The 18,096-nt window shown below is 40.3% G+C and overlaps 1 protein-coding gene and 2 long non-coding RNA genes across 3 annotated transcripts in view; 1 reads left to right on the forward strand and 2 right to left on the reverse strand.

Annotated features, from left to right (window-relative positions):
* LOC126981248 (uncharacterized) overlaps window positions 1-5,879 on the forward strand; it is a 100,727-nt gene extending 94,848 nt beyond the window's left edge. Inside the window, exons 5-6 of the mRNA XM_050832110.1 lie at window positions 2,695-2,809; window positions 3,670-5,879. Of these exons, the coding sequence (XP_050688067.1) occupies window positions 2,695-2,809; window positions 3,670-3,816 (262 nt within the window). The 3' untranslated portion in view covers window positions 3,817-5,879. The remainder of the gene's footprint in view (window positions 1-2,694; window positions 2,810-3,669) is intronic.
* On the reverse strand, window positions 3,981-9,650 carry LOC126981249 (uncharacterized). The gene is made up of 2 exons (XR_007733852.1): window positions 4,181-9,650; window positions 3,981-4,038 (listed from the first exon to the last, which is right to left on the reverse strand). It is a non-coding gene; the product is annotated as an uncharacterized LOC126981249 (long non-coding RNA).
* Window positions 9,651-13,164: 3,514 nt separating this feature from the next.
* Window positions 13,165-13,813, reverse strand: LOC126981250 (uncharacterized). Its single transcript, XR_007733853.1, has 3 exons — window positions 13,744-13,813; window positions 13,453-13,612; window positions 13,165-13,176 (listed from the first exon to the last, which is right to left on the reverse strand). It is a non-coding gene; the product is annotated as an uncharacterized LOC126981250 (long non-coding RNA).
* Between the last annotated feature and the right edge of the window lie 4,283 nt (window positions 13,814-18,096).

The following is an 18,096-nucleotide window of genomic DNA, read 5'->3' on the forward strand; positions in this document are numbered from 1 at the left end:
TCGATTCTAACCTTTCTGCGGCCGTAAACTGGGTCTATTTCCCCCCCCCCCCCTCCCCTCTCTTTGTTCACACTATTTTTCATATGTATTCACCCCACAAGGTATATCTCTATCCTACGCAAGGTAAAGTAAATTAATATACTACATGATTTTTGCTTGAATTTGTCCCGGTAGCAAAGGGGATCATGTTTCTTAATGGTCCCTCTAAGCAAGAAAAATGAGAAAAAAATCACCCCTTACACAAACCATTTCATAATATATATATATCAAAGCATTTGTGATCAGATTATGTATCATCTATTTTTTGGGGTTTATATCATGGCACAAATTTCGCCCGTCGCTGCTACACGGTAAAGCCCCAAATTTGGCGTTGCTACACGGTAAATCGCTGCTACACGGTAAAGCCACAAATTTGGCCTGTCGATGCTACACGGTAAAGCCACAAATTTGGCCTGTCGTTGCTACACGGTATAGCCACAAATTTGGCCTGTCGCTGCTACACGGTAAAGCCACAAATTTGGCCCGTCGCTGCTACACGGTAAAGCCACAAATTTGGCCCGTCGCTGCTACACGGTAAAGCCACAAATTTGGCCCGTCACTGCTACACGGTAAAGCCACAAATTTGGCCTGTCGCTGCTACACGGTAAAGCCACAAATTTGGCCCGTCACTGCTACACGGTAAAGCCACAAATTTGGCCCGTCGCTGCTACACGGTAAAGCCACAAATTTGGCCCATCGCTGCTACCGGGTTAATATTAGTTTATATAATCTTTTTTCATAGGGAAACAAACAACATCACGACATGCCCGATTTTATTTTTTATACACACATTCTGAGGCCCCCAGTGATCAGAGGCCTTACTCATTGAGCGAAGTGAGTGTGTTGGAAGGGTCGGCACTGTTCCTATCTACTTTTTTATCTATCTACAAAATATATTGAACAAAACTAAGCCGTGAAATATGAGCTACGTACAGGATTATAAATTATACTTTTTTCTCCAATTCCCTCTCCATTATTTATTTTTTTCTTTCCTATCTCCCTCTCTCTCCCTTCCTTCATTTGTTTTCTTCTTTATTCCTTTTCTTTGACTTTTCCTTTTCATCTCAATCTTCTGACCTTCCCGCGCTTTCTCTCCTTTCTCTCTCTCTCTTTCTCTTCCTTCCTTCAGCTATCTCTCCTCCTCCCTTCTCTTTCTCTTTTCTTTCTCTCTTCCTTCAACCTTCTCTCACCTTCTTCCCTCTCTCTCTCTCTCTCTCTCCCTTCCTCCCTTTATTTAGCCATTAATTTTATTCCTCCCTTCCTCCCTCCCTCCCTCCCTTCCTCCTCTCTCCTTTCTTCCATCCCTTAACCCATCAATTTATTCATCCATCTTCTCTCTCTCTCTCTCTCTCTCTCTCTCTCTCTCTCTCTCTGGGTCTTACTTGGGACAGACTCCTTCCAACGCGTATTAGAGAGAGAGAGAGAGAGAGAGAGCGGGAGAGAGAGTAACCTCATCACCCTTGTTAACCTTTGTGCCTGTGTGTGTGTGTGTGTGTGTGTGTGTGTGTGTGTGTGTACTTTTTAAAGAGTCTACCAATCACGTCTCTTCTGATTCAACCCCCAATCTCTCTCTCTCTCTCTCTCTCTCTCCAGGCGCCACCGTAACCACATTCACTTTCTTTTCATCTTCGCCAATATTCTCTCTAACCTCGAGGGGCCAAGAGGTCGTGGTGGTGGTGGTGGTCGTGGTCGTGGTCGTGGTGGTGGTAGTGGTGGAGGTGATGGTGGTGGTGGTTCTTCCTTGCCTTTCTCTTAACAAAGCGCTTTTCATAACTACCTCTTCCCACACTAACTCTTCCTTCCTTCCTTCCTTCCTTCCTTCCTTCTTTTAACATAACTTCTCATAACTCCTTCTCCCTCCCTAACCCTTCCTTCCTTCCTTCCCTGTCTTTCTTATCATATCGCTTTCCACAACTACCTCTCTCCTCACTAACCCTTCCTTCCTTCCTTCCTTCCTTCTTTTAATATAACTTCTCATAACAACGTTCTTCCTCCCTAACCCTTCCTTCCTTCCCTTTCTTTCTTAGCGTTTTCCACACCTTACGGCTAATCCTACCTTCCCTTCCCTCTCCCTACAGCGCCTTTCCTAACTACCTCCTGTGCTCAACGTCTAACCCTTCTTTCTTTTCCCTCTTTTAACACAGCGCCTTCCACGTCAATATTCTCTGCCCACATCTAACCCTTCCTTATATTCCTGAAGTGTGTGCGTGTTAGGCCACTCCCCGAAGCCCCAGCCGGCCGTACCATACACCTCCCCAACCACCTTCCTCTTCCCTTACACGATGTCCCCTTTCTGCTGGGCACTGTTTACTAAGGGCCATATTTTCAAACATTTCTGTGCCCAAGGACATATAGTTTACTAGTCTTTCGTGGGAGGTTAGGGCATTTCCAGGGGTACTTTTATGACCCTGGTGGTAGTCTGAGCCTTCTTCTGTAACGCGAACCTAAAAGAACACTCATTAGAACTCATTATTCTCAGTATATTTCCCGGCAATACTGGATAATATATTTCCAACGTAGTCAAACCTGAACTAACTTTAACCTAACCTTAACTGACCTCACAGGGATATACAACCCTTCCACTAATCCCTGGCCACGCACAGCTGTAAAGAGTATGCTCAAAACTTTCCCTTCCTTCCCTTCCTCTCCCCACAGCGCCTTCCACAACTACCTTCTGTGCGTGACGTCAGCGGCGGAGCGGGAGTGCAGCAGCAAGGCATCATACTTCATAGAGGAATACTCCTACCGCACCGCCAGGCCCATCATACAGGTGAGAGTGAGGGGGAAAGGAAAAGGAGAGGGTGACGAAAGTGATAGTGGGAAAAGTTGGAAAGTTTCGTTTAGTCGGTGCAACATCTGTGGTCATATGCCGGAGAGAGACAGAAGGGAAAGGAATTATAGAAGGGAACAGACGCAACCCCCGATTAATACCTGGTACCCATTCACTGCTGGGTGGACAGGGGCGTAGGTTATCGGAAAAGCCGCCCAAATTTTTCCACTCCGCCCAGTGATAGATGGAGAAATGGATGAAGATGGATGAGAAAGGGGTGGTGATGGAGATTAAGGAAGAGAAAGAGGCTGAGCTTTTTGTTATTACAGCTCAAGGGCACACAAAAAAAAGGAAACAATAATAATAATAAAAAAAACACTACTCGCTGCTCCTAAAAAAAGAATCAAAAGAGGTGGCCGAAAGAGAGGTCAACTTCGGGAGGAGGTGAGGTTAGGTGAGAGGATGAGGAGGGGGAGAAGGGAAGGAAGTGATGAGGGGGAGAGAGTTGGAGATGAGATGGATGCTGATGAGGGATGATGGGAGATGGGGTGCGAGGCGAGACTAGGGAAGAGTGAAGGATGAAGGATGAATGGGAAGAAGAAGGGGAAGGGTGAGGAACTATGAGAAGCAAAAATCACCATCTTCACCATCATCATCATCTATACAAAACAAAATCCACACACACACAAAAAAAATTCGATTCACAAACAAACACCAAAATAAATAAATAAATAAAAGAAAGGAAAAATAAGCAAAATAACACTAAATAACAAAATCCCCAACATAATAATAATAATAATAATAATAATAATAATAATAATAATAATAATAATAACACTTCTTATTTCTTCCACGCCCAGACCCGTTGCAAGGTGTACGTGCCGGGCAGCCTGGAGTGTACCTACAGCCGTGCCCCCAACAGCCGTGCAGCCCCTTTCCTCCACCTCGCCCTCCTCCTCTCCCTCACCCTCCTCCTCCTCCCCTCACCTTACTTCACCCTTATTTAGTTTATCTTCATCTATACTCGATCTCATTTCCTTCCTTCCGTTCCCTTCTATTACGTTTGTTTTCCTTCCTTTTCCTCCTTATCTCGTCTTTCCTCTCCCTACTCCTCTCCCTCACCCTCCTTTTCCTCTCCTTTTATCTTTTAATTAGTGTTCCATCGTACCTATTCCTTCCCTTTCTTTCTATCTTCCTCTTATCTAATTTCCTTTTCTCTCTCTCTTAACCTCTGTACCATCCTTTTATTTCCTTCCTTATCTCATCCTTATCTGGTCTCTCTTTCTCTTTTAATCAGTGTTCCATCATCTCTATTCCTTCCCTTTCTTTCTATCTTCCTCATATATAATTTCCTTTTCTCTCTCTCTTAACCTCTGTACCATCCTTTTTCTTCCCTTCCTTTTCTTCCTTTTCTTCCAATCTCTCCTTTATCTAGGCTATATTCTCCCTTTCTCTTTTCTTTCCTATTCCTTCCTTCTCATTCCTTTCCTTCCCTTTCTTCCTTTTTTCCACACGACAGCAAGAAACTCAGCACCTTCCTTCCACGTCAGCGCCTCAGCAGCCTCCTTCCCTCACCCCACAAATCAGCCCTCGGTCCGGCAATGCACCTCATCAGCTCAGCAAGTCAGCAAGTCAAGTCAACATATCCCTACGCACTGCACTTCCTCCTCCTCCTCTAGCCTGTTTGTTGAAGTCTCCCTTGTGAGCTCTCCGTTTTCTTTGACTCCTCCTCTTCCTCTTCTTGCGTCCTCCTCCTCTTATTCCCTATCTGCCAGTGTTACGATAATAATGATAATATACGTGGAATAAAAGCTACATATGAACACGGTTTTAAGCGACTGTCAGGTGGTGCTTTACGTATACTATATAAGTGGTAATGGAGGAAGATGGTGAGAATAATTATATGTGCTGTTTATTTAATGAGAAAAATAGCGAATAGGGACGAATAGGCTTCATAGTGTGGCTCGAGGCGGAGTTGGTGTCTCAGTCGGCCCTCAGAGCGAAAAGACGACTAGCCTACTAACTCTTATTTCCTTATATAAACGTTGTGTGTACAGTGTTTACGTTATATTACCCAGAAAAAACGTTGACCAACCCCACATACATATACTATAAGAAGCAGGAACGTTTTACTACAGAACGTGGAACAACTAAATGAGAAACGGAAACGAAGCAGAAATTCAGAAAAAAAAACGAGTGAATGAAATTAAATAAAAACTCGCTTCACTTCCCAAACGGCCTGTAGCTACTGTGTGTGTGTTTGTGTGTGTTTGTTTGCTCATGCTGCTCAGAAAAGACTTAAAAACACACACTCACATACGCGGAAAGCAGGAGGAACGTTTAAGTGATGTTTAACGAAAGGAAATAGACGAAAAACGAGGAAACATGATGCTTAACGAGGAAAAAAGCGATATGAATTCTCAACCCCCAAACAACTATTGAACGCACAGACCCAGAACGCTCCACAGTGATGCCTAACGATATAATGAATAACGAATGTGAATAATGAATATGAAAGCAGAAAACGAGGTAACACAACATTATGAAGCAATACAAACCTTGAACGCAAAAAAAAGGAAAAAAATACGCCAAGAAAGAGCATTTAAACCAGTGATGTTTAATGAAATGAAAATGAACTTACGATGACAAACTGAATACGATGGAAAACTGGACCATCTATCGACGCAAAAGGATTTATATATAATTAAAACGTAAAAAAATATCAAAAAGCTTAAAATTATGAATAACAAACATATATTGAGAAACCACTCGAATAACAAGACAAATATATACAAGAATATCGAAGAAAAAAAAATTAATGGACTAACATATAATTGAAACGTTAAAAAATATCAAAAAGCTTAAAATTATGAATAACAAACATGTATTGAGAAACCACTCGAATAACAAGACAAATATAAACAAGAATATCGAAGGAAATAAATTCATGGACTAACATATAATTGAAACGTTAAAAAAATATCAAAAAGCTTAAAATTATGAATAACAAACATGTATTGAAAAAGCACTCGAATAACAAGACAAATATATACAAGAATATCGAAGAAAAGAGTTAAAGAAGAAATAAGAAAAAAAAAATATCGACAACATAAAGCAATAACAACCATCGAAGTCAACCAACAATCCACCACAAGCTATCTGGGCCCCGTGTACACATATATCTCCATACCTACACGGGTTTCCGAGTGCGTACATGAGCTAGAAGCCGTGTACGTGTGTGTGACGGCCTCAAAACCTCTTAATCCTCACCCAAAACCCCTAAGGAGCCAGTGTTCTTATGTGTGTGTGTTGGGGTGAGTTTGGGTGGCACTCCGCAAGGCTTCAAAACAATAAGCCCTTCTCACGTCTTCATCCTCTGATATCTACGGTAATCAAGGCAATACTAATGATATAATGGACGGTAAAGATGCCTGAACTTACCGTGGGGGCGTTGACATCCTCTGCGGGCACTTGGAGTCACGCGAACGAGCACTAAAAGCGAGAAAATAAGCACATTACGCAAGGAACCAACCGCATGAGACCCGCCCGCCGCCATCTCACCCGCGCACTTCCACACCCGCGTTGACAGATTATCATACTCAAAGCATCGTAGTTTCCGGCTTCTGACTCATAATCATTGCCCAAAATCATCAGTAATTAACGATTTTAAAGAAAACTCTAAATGAATCTCGTTATTGGGGTGGAGGAGATAGTTTTTGGGTTGAAAATCGGTAGCCTATATCCTACAAGGGGCTGAGTACGACATAATGCAACGTTGCGTCACACCCACGCATGCGCAATGGACGCCTCGGTTTCCGCCTTACCAGATTGTCGTACATTGATTGATTGATGGTTTATTGTTGCAAAAGTACGCAACAAAGGAGAAGGGAGGAACATGGCGTGATTTGCAGTAATACAAGAAACATATATAAGCTTCAGGCCCAAAAACTGTCGTACCCACACCACTAACGATATCGATTTGTAGTTAGTGGTGAAACCGTAGAGTATCGATGTTTATTGTATACACTTGTGAGTCAGAAACCGAGAAATACGAAGGAAATGGAAAAGAAACGAGTGTAACTTAACAACAACAAAAGTGGTCGTAGAAGAAAGTGGAACATCGAGTATAGCCTACTTAGAAAAAATAACTGGATATAGAAAGAAGTAGAAAAAAAAAGCATATGTAACTTAGCAAACAAGTGAAAAATGGGAAAAAACAAAGAATGATTAGAGGAAATCACAATAAATATGGAAAAAATAGAACAATAATATTGAAAACAGAAAAAAATGGAAAAACGAAAAACTATAATCGTAAACTAATAAATAAACAAGAAAAACAAAAAAACAACACTATCCACCACCACCACCACTAACTAGCATAAATAAATAAATAAATAAATAAATGCATAATAATAATATATATCGCTGTTGTATGTGTCTCGCCTGACTGTTGGTGATGTTACTACGATGTTGAAGGAGACGATAACGAAGTGGATGTTGTTAATATATATCGTGTGTGTGTGTGTGTGTGTGTGTGTGTGTGTGTGTGTGTGTTGAGTTTGTCCTTGTATAGAGAGAGAAAGTGCATGAAAAACATATATAAAGTGTAATGACTGAGTGCGTTGTAGAGAGAGAGAGAGAGAGAGAGAGAGAGAGAGAGAGAGAGAGAGAGAGAGAGAGAGAGAGAGAGAGAGAGCAGGAAAAAAATATATATATCAACTGTATTTAAAGGCGGACTATGCGAATGTGATTGAAAACTTAAAGATATTATTAGAATTTATGTTGAAAGGAGTCTAAAAAAAATTATTATATTGTCGTGAAAAGAAAGAAAAGATGTCGATAAGAAACGTAGGAATTTGAAAGAGAAAAACTAAAAACATTATATTTCGTTTATATGAAAGGGCGTTTGAAAAAATATATATATGACGAACTCTTAATGTACTGTTGGTGGGTTTTGTATGTGTGTGTGTGTTAAGAGAAAAGATGCACCGAGTAAATAGGTTGCTTGAATCTAATAGAAAACCTTAAGAGAGATTGTAAAAGAACTTAGGTGAAAAAGCGTGTAAAAAAAGATATATTTAAGTGGTGATATCTACTGTGTAATGTACTGTTGATGTTTTTGTTTGTTTTGGGTGAAGTGAAAAGATGTGTTGGGCAAGAAATTCGTGGTAGTGTGAAAGAGTACTTAGAAATTATTATGTTAAAAACGTGTGAAAAATATATATAGGAGGAACTCTTACATGTACTGATGGCATTATTTTGTGTGTGAGGAAGAAAATAAGTATGTAGTGGGTGATAAACTTGTAGGAATATAATAGAAATGAGAGAAATTATATAGACGAAAATTTGGTTTGGATAGACTTGTAAATATGATTGTGACCAAGAAAATAATTAGAGAAAAACTAACAGAAAAGAAAATTGTGTGTGGGGAAGAAAATATGGGGTGGGTGATGAACTTGAACGAATGTAATAGAAATGAGAGAAATTAAATAGACTTGTAAATATGATAATGACCAAGAAAATAAATTAGAGAAAAACTAAAATCAAATCAAATCAGTGACGAACGCGTATTGAAAAAAAAAATAACAATGAATAATACGGAAAACAAAAGAATTAAGACATGAAAAATAATGAGAAGAAAAATGTGTTACCAAATAATTGAATAAAATGTGAAATAGAACCAAAAAAGAAAAGAAAAGAAAGAAAAGGAAAGCGTAAAATTATGAATGACAAATGACAAAAAAAAAACACGTAAATAACATGAAAAAGTAATTAGAAGACAAAATAAGAAAATGATACGAAAAAAGGAAAAAAATAGAAATAATCATAAGGGAAGTGAATAACTATTGTTTGTAAAAAAAAAATATATTGTAATTGTGATGTTGAATGACTGATAAATACATAATAAAATAATGATGTTACTGTGTGTGTGTGTGTGTGTGTGTGTGTGTGTGTGTGTGTGTGTGTGTGTGTGTGTGTGTGTGTGTGTGTGTGTGTGTGTGTGTGTGTGTGTTATTCAGTTCCTTCATTGTGATTCACGAGTTCTATCTCAAAAAAGACCCATCTCCTTCCTTCCTTCCTTCCTTCCTTCCTTCCTTCCTTCTTTTCCTCATTCTCTTCCATCTTTCCAACCTTCCTTCATCTCTATAAGCCTTTCGTCCTTCATTCATTCTGTTATACCTCTTTTCATTCTCTTCTTTCCTTTCTTTATTCATTATTTCCTTTCCTTCCTTCCTTTCTTTCTCTGTATCTCATTTTATTTCCTCCCTTCTTCGTTATTTTCTTATCTGCATTTTCTTCCTGTCCTTCATTCCTCTCTCTCTCTCTCTCTTCTTCCTTTTTAATTCCTCTCTGTACTTCCTTCTGTTTCTCTCCTCTCCTCTCTCTCTTCTTCTTCTCTCCTTTCTCCCGTTTTTCTCCTTAATTTCTTTTCTCACCTCCTTTCTTGCATCCTTTCCTCTCTCACTTTCTCCTCTATCAACCTTCTTCCCTTAATTTCCTTTCCAATACTCCCTTTCTTCCATTCTCTCTCCTCTCTCACTCTCTCCCTTCCTTTCTCTCGTCTCCTCTTCCCCCTTCCTCCCTCCACCAGCACTCCACAACACTAGCGCCATTTAGCGAGTATTCTGTAAACTCTCGTTAGACACTTCTGTATATCGCTATCAATAAAAGAAGCCATGTGTACCAAAGACATAATGTTATACCTCGCTTTCTTATCCCTCGCTAACTCTCTTTAGCACAGGATAGAATGGACACTTGCTACTTCACCCTGAGTTACTAATACCTCCCTCAGTAACTCTATCTATAGCACAGGATAGAATGGACACTAAACCTCTTTCTTAGCAGCAGAGGAGATGATATATACTCTTTTTCCTTGCTTATTCGTCTTTCTTACGGGACAAGAAATGATACATACTTTCTTATTCCTCCGTGACTATCTTTCCTTACAGCGTATAGGAGATTGGACAAGAGAAAAACAAAGATAAAGGAAGACACGAAGAAATAGTAAAAGAAATAACACTGAAAATAGAGATGGAAGAAAAGAACAGCAAAGACATGAAGCTAAATCAACGAGTCTCTGCACACACACACACACACACACACACACACACACACACACACACACACACAGAGTATTGAATTAAAGGAGAAACGGAAGGTATTTTATGTATAGTTAAGAAGCGTGATCGAATTTTAGGTGAAGGAGAGAGGAAAAGGAAAATGGGGAAGGATAGGAAAGGGAAAGGACACACACACACACACACACACACACACACACACACACACACACACACACACACACACACACACACACACACAAACCTAAACAAAATACCTTACCTACCACCATCACCACCACCACCATCAACAACAACAACAACAACAACATAACCAATTCAATAGACGTAATAAGTATTCCTCCGACGAAAATAATAATAATGATAATGAAAAACGATACGAACTTGTTGACGAAAAGAGAAAAATGACTTAGTTACGGACACGCCTTAAATATACGCTGTTTATTGCGAATACTACTATTTTTTTTTTTTTTTTGCCAATAGCATCACAAATTCAGGTCACATAATCAGGTCCCGTTGAAAGCAGGCAAACACACACACACACACACACACACACACACACACACACACACACACACACACACACACACACACACATCACTACATAAATACTTCCGATGAATGATATAATAAAAACTCTTAGCTACATATGAATAAAGATGAATAGGAGTTATATACACACATACACCTCACATATTTGAACGTCTATATATGACCCAGTTTGTCCACCACCACCACCACCACCGCCGGCAACATTATTATAAATTCATCTCACATAATTAGTTCTCCATGGAAACAAACACACACACACACACACACACACACACACACACACACACACACACACACACACACACACACACACACACGGACATGCTGATAAAGGAGGAGGAGGAGGAAAAAGAACATATTTCAGGGAGGAAAAAAAAAGTGGAAAATAAAATAAATAAATGGTTGGAGAAATAGCGCCAATGAGGTTTGATTTGGCCCCGGCGTACATGACACAAACACACTCTTTTGCTATCGATTATCCCATGCGCAATTTACAGACGATGCCACGAAACTAATGCACTGATGAGGGAGGCGAATAAACATTTGTCACATATCGAAGAATCACTTATTTAAAACTACCTATAGTCAAACCATTTTAAATAGTCCGTTTGGGCGTTCGATTCTGCAGCCCAAGAACACATATTTGACAAGGCTTTCGTAGGAGTTATAGGCATTTCCAGGAGTAGCTGTATGACCCTGGTGGTAGTTTGACCCTTCTTCTGTACCGTGAACCTGAAGAAACACTCATTAGAACCCGACTGACCCCCTCTTTGACCTTTAGAAATGGCTGATGTGAGCAGCGAGGGTGTCTTATAATACCAAGTGTCCTTTCCTCCCCTCTGCTCTGCCACAGTCCCAGCACCTATTTTTCTCTCATATGTTGCATGCTATAGGTAACTTATGAGAGGAGGGGATAGGTGTTGGCAGTGTGTGGCAGAGCAGAGGGCAGGAAACGACACGGAAAATCGAACCCCCAAACGGACTATTTGAAATGGTTTGACTATAGGTATTGAAAGTCACTTATTCAAAACTCACTAAATAAATAAAATTGTCACTCCTTCGATGCTTAATATACAGACGATACTAAAAACATTGCGCAGGAAGAGAGGGAAAAACGTTATATAGCCTACATATCATAAAGGAATAATTTTAAGCTTTCCTGATTATTGATAAAATTCACAGATATATAAAAAAAAGTTATTATCCTCCATACATACGTAACAAACATATTCCTTCAATGCGCATCTCCAGACGAAAACTTTGAATAAATAAACGAATAAATAAATATGAAAAAAATGCACCAGCTAAATAAAAATGATTAATACATGTTCTCCATCGATACAATTCAAGACTTCGTTAATTAATTTTTATATCTTTTTTTTACTCACATTTTCGGGTGAGTTTGGAGCATTTTTGGGCCGTGTGTGTATTGGGTATTCGCCTGGGCCGGATGCCTAATTAGCAGGTGGCGGCGGCGGCGGAGGAGGAGGAGGAGGAGGAGGGGAAGAGACGAAGCAGTGACGGAAGGAAGGAAGGAAGGAAGGAAGAGGGAGGAAGAGAAGAAGAGAAACGAAAAAATAATCAATAGACCTGTTAACACAAATAACCAATGTGTTGTTGTTGTTGTTGTAATAGTAGTAGTAGTAGTAGTAGTAGTAGTAGTAGTAGTAGTAGCAGTAGTAGTAGTAGTAGTAGTAGTAGTCTCCGCATCACACGCGCGTAATTTCATTTTAAAACAATGTATAATCTGATTTTTGGCCACTAATCCGGTTAGCTTGATAAATCTTGACAATTAAATGAAGGAGAGAGAGAGAGAGAGAGAGAGAGAGAGAGAGAGAGAGAGAGAGAGAGAGAGAGAGAGATGCGACAACCACCACCACCACCACCACCACCGTCACCTTACCAACCAACCCACAATCCCCAACCCTCCTCCTCCTCCTCCTACAGTTTTGCCACTTGCCCTTCGTTTATATTCATAGCGGCGCCAAATATAATCACCAGCGGGTTACCAGACAATGGCAGTGATCAGGGAGGCAAAATGTTACCTCACAGTCCCCCCTCACACCTCACAGCCCCCCTCGCTTTCCCCCGTGACATCCCTACCCCCCTCACCCCTTGCCGTCACATCCCTACCCCCCTTCCACCTCTATCTCTCTCATTCTTAGCTTACTAATATATCGCTCATGACCAACGTTGCCAGATCGTCGTTTTCAGCTTCTCATTTTTCCCGATTTCAGGCTAAAAAATGTCCCACCCACAAAACTAACGATATCTATTTATATTTATTGCTAGAAGCGTTAATTATAGCGGGTTTTGTGCAGTCATTATGCGTTAGATATGGGAAAATCTAGTTTGGTGAGTACGATATCATGGCATCCCTGCTCATGACACGTTCTGGTAATAGTTTCCTGGTTATTAGTTTCGATGTGGTATTAGGTCTTATTGAGTGTGTTTGGGGGGGAGAGTAAGGGCGGGAAGGAGGGAGTTTTACTGTGAACTAACCAATTCGTCGTGTTTGCTTTGCTCTCTGTATGTGTGTGTGTGTGTGTGTGTGTGTGTCATGACCCGCCTGATGGGCCTGATGCATGGGCGGAGTGATTAAGGAGTGGCATTCGTTCAATCCCCGGCGCCGGCAAAACTCGCTTTCCTGGTCTGGATTAATTTCTCGTGTGCTTCGTGACATGCAGAGGCCGTCCACTATTGGCCATAAATACACCTAACCTAATCTAACTCAACCTAACCTAACCTGCCCTCTATTAACCATAAATACACCTAACCTAATCTAACTTAACCTAACCTAACCTGCCCTGTTCACACTCAAAAATCCCCTATTGACCATAAATACACTTAATCTAACTTAACCTAACCTATCCTGCCCTGTTCACACTCAAAAATACCCTATTGACCATAAATACACCTAACCTAATCTAACTTAACCTAACCTATCCTGCCCTGTTCACACTCAAAAATCCCCTATTGACCATAAATACACCTAACCTAATCTAACTTAACCTAACCTATCCTGCCCTGTTCACACTCAAAAATCCCCTATTGACCATAAATACACCTAACCTAATCTAACTCAACCTAACCTAACCTGCCCTGTTCACACTCAAAAATCCCCTATTGACCATAAATACACCTAACCTAATCTAACTTAACCTAACCTATCCTGCCCTGTTCACACTCAAAAATCCCCTAAGCTAATCTAACTTAACCTAACCTATCCTGCCCTGTTCACACTCAAAAATCCCCTATTGACCATAAATAAAACTAACCTAATCTAACTCAACCAAACCTAACCTGCCCTGTTCACACTCAAAAATCCCCTATTGACCATAAATAAAACTAACCTAATCTAACTTAACCTAACCTATCCTGCCCTGTTCACACTCAAACATCCCCTATTGACCATAAATACACCTAACCTAATCTAACTTAACCTAACCTGCCCTGTTCACACTCAAAAATCCCCTATTGACCAAAAATACACCTAACCTAATCTAACTTAACCTGACCTATCCTGCCCTGTTCACACTCAAAAATCCCCTATTGACCATAAATACACCTAAGCTAATCTAACTTAACCTAACTTATCCTGCCCTGTTCACACTCAAAAATCCCCTATTGACCATAAATACACCTAACCTAATCTAACTTAACCTAACCTAACCTGCCCTGTTCACACTCAAAAATCACCTATTGACCATAAATACACCTAATCTAATCTAACTTAACCTAACCTAACCTGCCCTGTTCACACTCAAAAATACCCTATTAACCATAAATAAAACTAACCTAATCTAACTTAACCTAACCTAACCTGCCCTGTTCACACTCAAAAATCCCCTATCAACCATAAATACACCTAACCTAATCTAACTCAACCTAACCTAACCTAACCTGCCCTGTTCACACTCAAAAATCCCCTATTGACCATAAATAAAACTAACCTAATCTAACTTAACCTAACCTATCCTGCCCTGTTCACACTCAAAAATCCCCTATTGACCATAAATACACCTAACCTAATCTAACTTAACCTAACCTATCCTGCCCTGTTCACACTCAAAAATCCCCTATTGACCATAAATAAAACTAACCTAATCTAACTTAACCTAACCTATCCTGCCCTGTTCACACTCAAAAATCCCCTATTGACCATAAATAAAACTAACCTAATCTAACTTAACCTAACCTAACCTGCCCTGTTCACATTCAAAAATCCCCTATTGACCATAAATACACCTAACCTAATCTAACTTAACCTAACCTAACCTGCCCTGTTCACACTCAAAAATCCCCTATTGACCATAAATATACCTAACCTAATCTAACTCAACCTAACCTATCCTGCCCTGTTCACACTCAAAAATACCCTATTGACCATAAATACACCTAACCTAATCTAACTTAACCTAACCTATCCTGCCCTGTTCACACTCAAAAATACCCTATTGACCATAAATACACCTAACCTAATCTAACTTAACCTAACCTAACCTGCCCTGTTCACACTCAAAAATCCCCTATTGACCATAAATACACTTAATCTAACTTAACCTAACCTATCCTGCCCTGTTCACACTCAAAAATCCCCTATTGACCATAAATAAAACTAACCTAATCTAACTTAACCTAACCTAACCTGCCCTGTTCACACTCAAACATCCCCTATTGACCATAAATATACCTAACCTAATCTAACTCAACCTAACCTAACCTGCCCTGTTCACACTCAAAAATCCCCTATTGACCATAAATACACCTAACCTAATCTAACGTAACCTGCCCTGTTCAAGAGATGGCGCCACATACCCGTACAGAGAAGGGAAATACGGTGCCCGGGCCTGGATTCGACCCCGGGCGCGCGTATTCGTAGCTCGGCACCCTGACCTCTGCGCCAAGCTTTGCAAGTCGCCCATCGATCTGTGACTTCTTATAATTGTTGGGTTTTGTGTTCTAAGTGGTCGTTTGTCATGCGGTTCCTTCGGCTAATTGACTTCCTTAATTGGTGTCCCCTAAATATTGTCCTTATTAGTCTATGCACTGTTTTAATCCTTGTTTTCTTTTTCATTTTCTTTGTTTCTCCTTTCTTTCTTGCTTTCTTTTGCTTCCTCTCCTTGCTTTTTTATTTTTTTTTCTTCTATCATCTTCTAATTGCTTTCCACTAGTTATTATCTTTATTAGTCTCGTCACTCTGTTTTCTTGTTTGTTTTTTCGTTTCCTATTTTTGTTTGTTTGTTTATTCGTTGTTTTTCTTCCTTGTTTTTTTTTATGATATGGTTCTTCTATCTTACTCTAATTGCTGTTCACTAATTGTTGTCTATTTTTATCTTTTCACTGTTTTCTTGTTTTCTTTTTGTTTCCGTTTTGTTTGATTGTTTCCTTTCGTTGTTTTTCTTCCTTGTTTTTTTTTATGATATGGTTCTTCTATCTTACTCTAATTACTGTCCACTAATTATTGTCTATTTTTATCTTATCACTGTTTTCTTGTTTTCTTTTTGTTTCCCTTTTTTTTTGTTTCCTTTCGCAATCATTTATATTTTTTCTTTTATCTTCCTCTAATTGCTTTCCACTAATTATTACCTCTATCATTATTATTTTCACTGATCCTTGTTTTCTTTGTTTCTTGTTTTTGTTTTGTTTTTTTCCTGGTTTCCTTTCCTTGTTTTGTTTTTTTAATGAAGTTTCTCCATCAATTTCTTTTCATTTCCTTTGTTTTTTGTTTCCCTTCCTTATTTTCCTTCCTTCCTTTTCCAGAAGCTTTTCCATCAATTTCTTTTCATTTCCTTTGTTTTTTGTTTCCTTTCCTTATTTTCCTTCCTTCCTTTTCCATAAGTTTCTCCATCAATTTCTTTTCATTTCCTTCGTTTTTTGTTTCCTTCCCTTATTTTCCTTCCTTCCTTTTCCATAAGTTTCTCCATCAATTTCTTTTCATTTCCTTCGTTTTTTGTTTCCCTTCCTTATTTTCCTTCCTTCCTTTTTTAATGAAGTTCCTCTATCTTATTTACGTTCGGTCTTGCATTACCTTTACCAGCTTCATTAATTACTGTCCCTAAAATGAGTGATAGGTGGGAATGCATGTTATTTATCTACCTTATTTACCTTCTTGTAAGTTTAGCGTCGTGACCTACTTCATATCCGTCCCTCGATCAGTAAGTCAGCGCTATGATCACTTATACATTCATTAGTCGTGTTAGTATCGATCGTTTTGAATTACACGTCCTCGGGCTCAGCGGCGTAACTCGTGCGGTAATTGGGCGGCCTCGTGAAGGTAATACATCGATCTTCTTATTACTCGTTCAGACATTGCCTCAAGGGTGGACTGTGTTGTTACCGGGCAGCGACGGGGAGTGGAGGAAGCCATCTCTCTATGAAGTCATTAGTAGTAGTAGTAGTAGTAGTAGTAGTAGTAGTTTAGTAGTATCATCGTTGCTGTTGTTTTTGTTGGTGTTGTCTTAAATGTGCTGCTTGAAATTCGTCGCACTGTTCACCTATTGGCCGTTTCGTATTCAGCCATGATCAACTCAACCTTTATATTTGATGATATTGCTACTACTACTACTACTACTACTACTACTACTACTAATGCGCCGGGCACAGGTTTGGTGTAACACTGTGGAGGCACTCTCAGGCGTAGCTTCAGTGCCTGCCGTCCTTGACTCACGTAAAGTATTTGTCGGGGAAGTTATAGTGGGCCCTCGATTTCCCGGACTAGCAGGGGAAGGGTTGCCTGAGAAAAATGAGTGCGAGTTTTCCAGATGAAAGAAAAACCCACTTGAGTAAAATACAACTTTTATTTGGGCGTGTTTGCCGGGGCGTGGCTCACAGGCGTGCCGTCGTGCTGGGCTGTAGTGGCCGTGGCGGGACAGGAATGACCTCACCCAGCGGCAGGCCTGTCCTATTCCTGACATTAACCCGTCCGCTGCGACTGGCACGGATTTGTCCTTCACTGGTAGCCTGGTAACATAATTATTATAGTCCCTGGTGTTTCCCTGCCTCTGTGGTGGATAGTGGAATGTTTCCCATGTGGTATTGGTATGCTGGATATCCCCTCACTGGTAGCCTGGTAACATAATTATTATAGTCCCTGGTGTTTCTCTGCCTCTGTGGTGGATAGTGGAGTGTTTCCCATGTGGTATTGGTATGCCGGATATCCCTTCCCAAGGTGCAGGACTTTACATTTTTCTTCATTGAATTGTAGCAGACACTTTTTGTAGCATTCCTGTAGCTTGGTGAGGTCTTCTGGTAGGAGATCCGCAGTCAAGGGTTTAAGGCAAAGCTCTGCAGTGTCCTGCTCACGGACAGGCGCAAAGCTATGTACCGCCGCCCTGCACCGTGAACAATGGCCGGCGCTCGGAAAAAAAAAGTTACATAATGAAAATTCCATCAATAACATTGTCTTGAAAATCCAAAACTTAGCGAATCGGGGTCTGGGAAGTTGAGGGCCAACTGTTATGTCTTATCAACTACCTCAGTTGACTTTTGCACTAGTGTTCACGCAGCGTGAAGTGAAGTGTGGGTTATAAATCCGTAGAGTTCAACAGAGCCGGTCACACCAGAGGTGTGGCCAAACCGCCGGGCTGCCTCGCAATGATCCCGTGGTTGTGTGCGTCCACACAATAAAGCTTTCAGGCGTGTCATTTGCAGTAC

This window comes from Eriocheir sinensis, chromosome 47 (assembly GCF_024679095.1).
Source record: "Eriocheir sinensis breed Jianghai 21 chromosome 47, ASM2467909v1, whole genome shotgun sequence".
NCBI lineage: Eukaryota > Metazoa > Arthropoda > Malacostraca > Decapoda > Varunidae > Eriocheir > Eriocheir sinensis.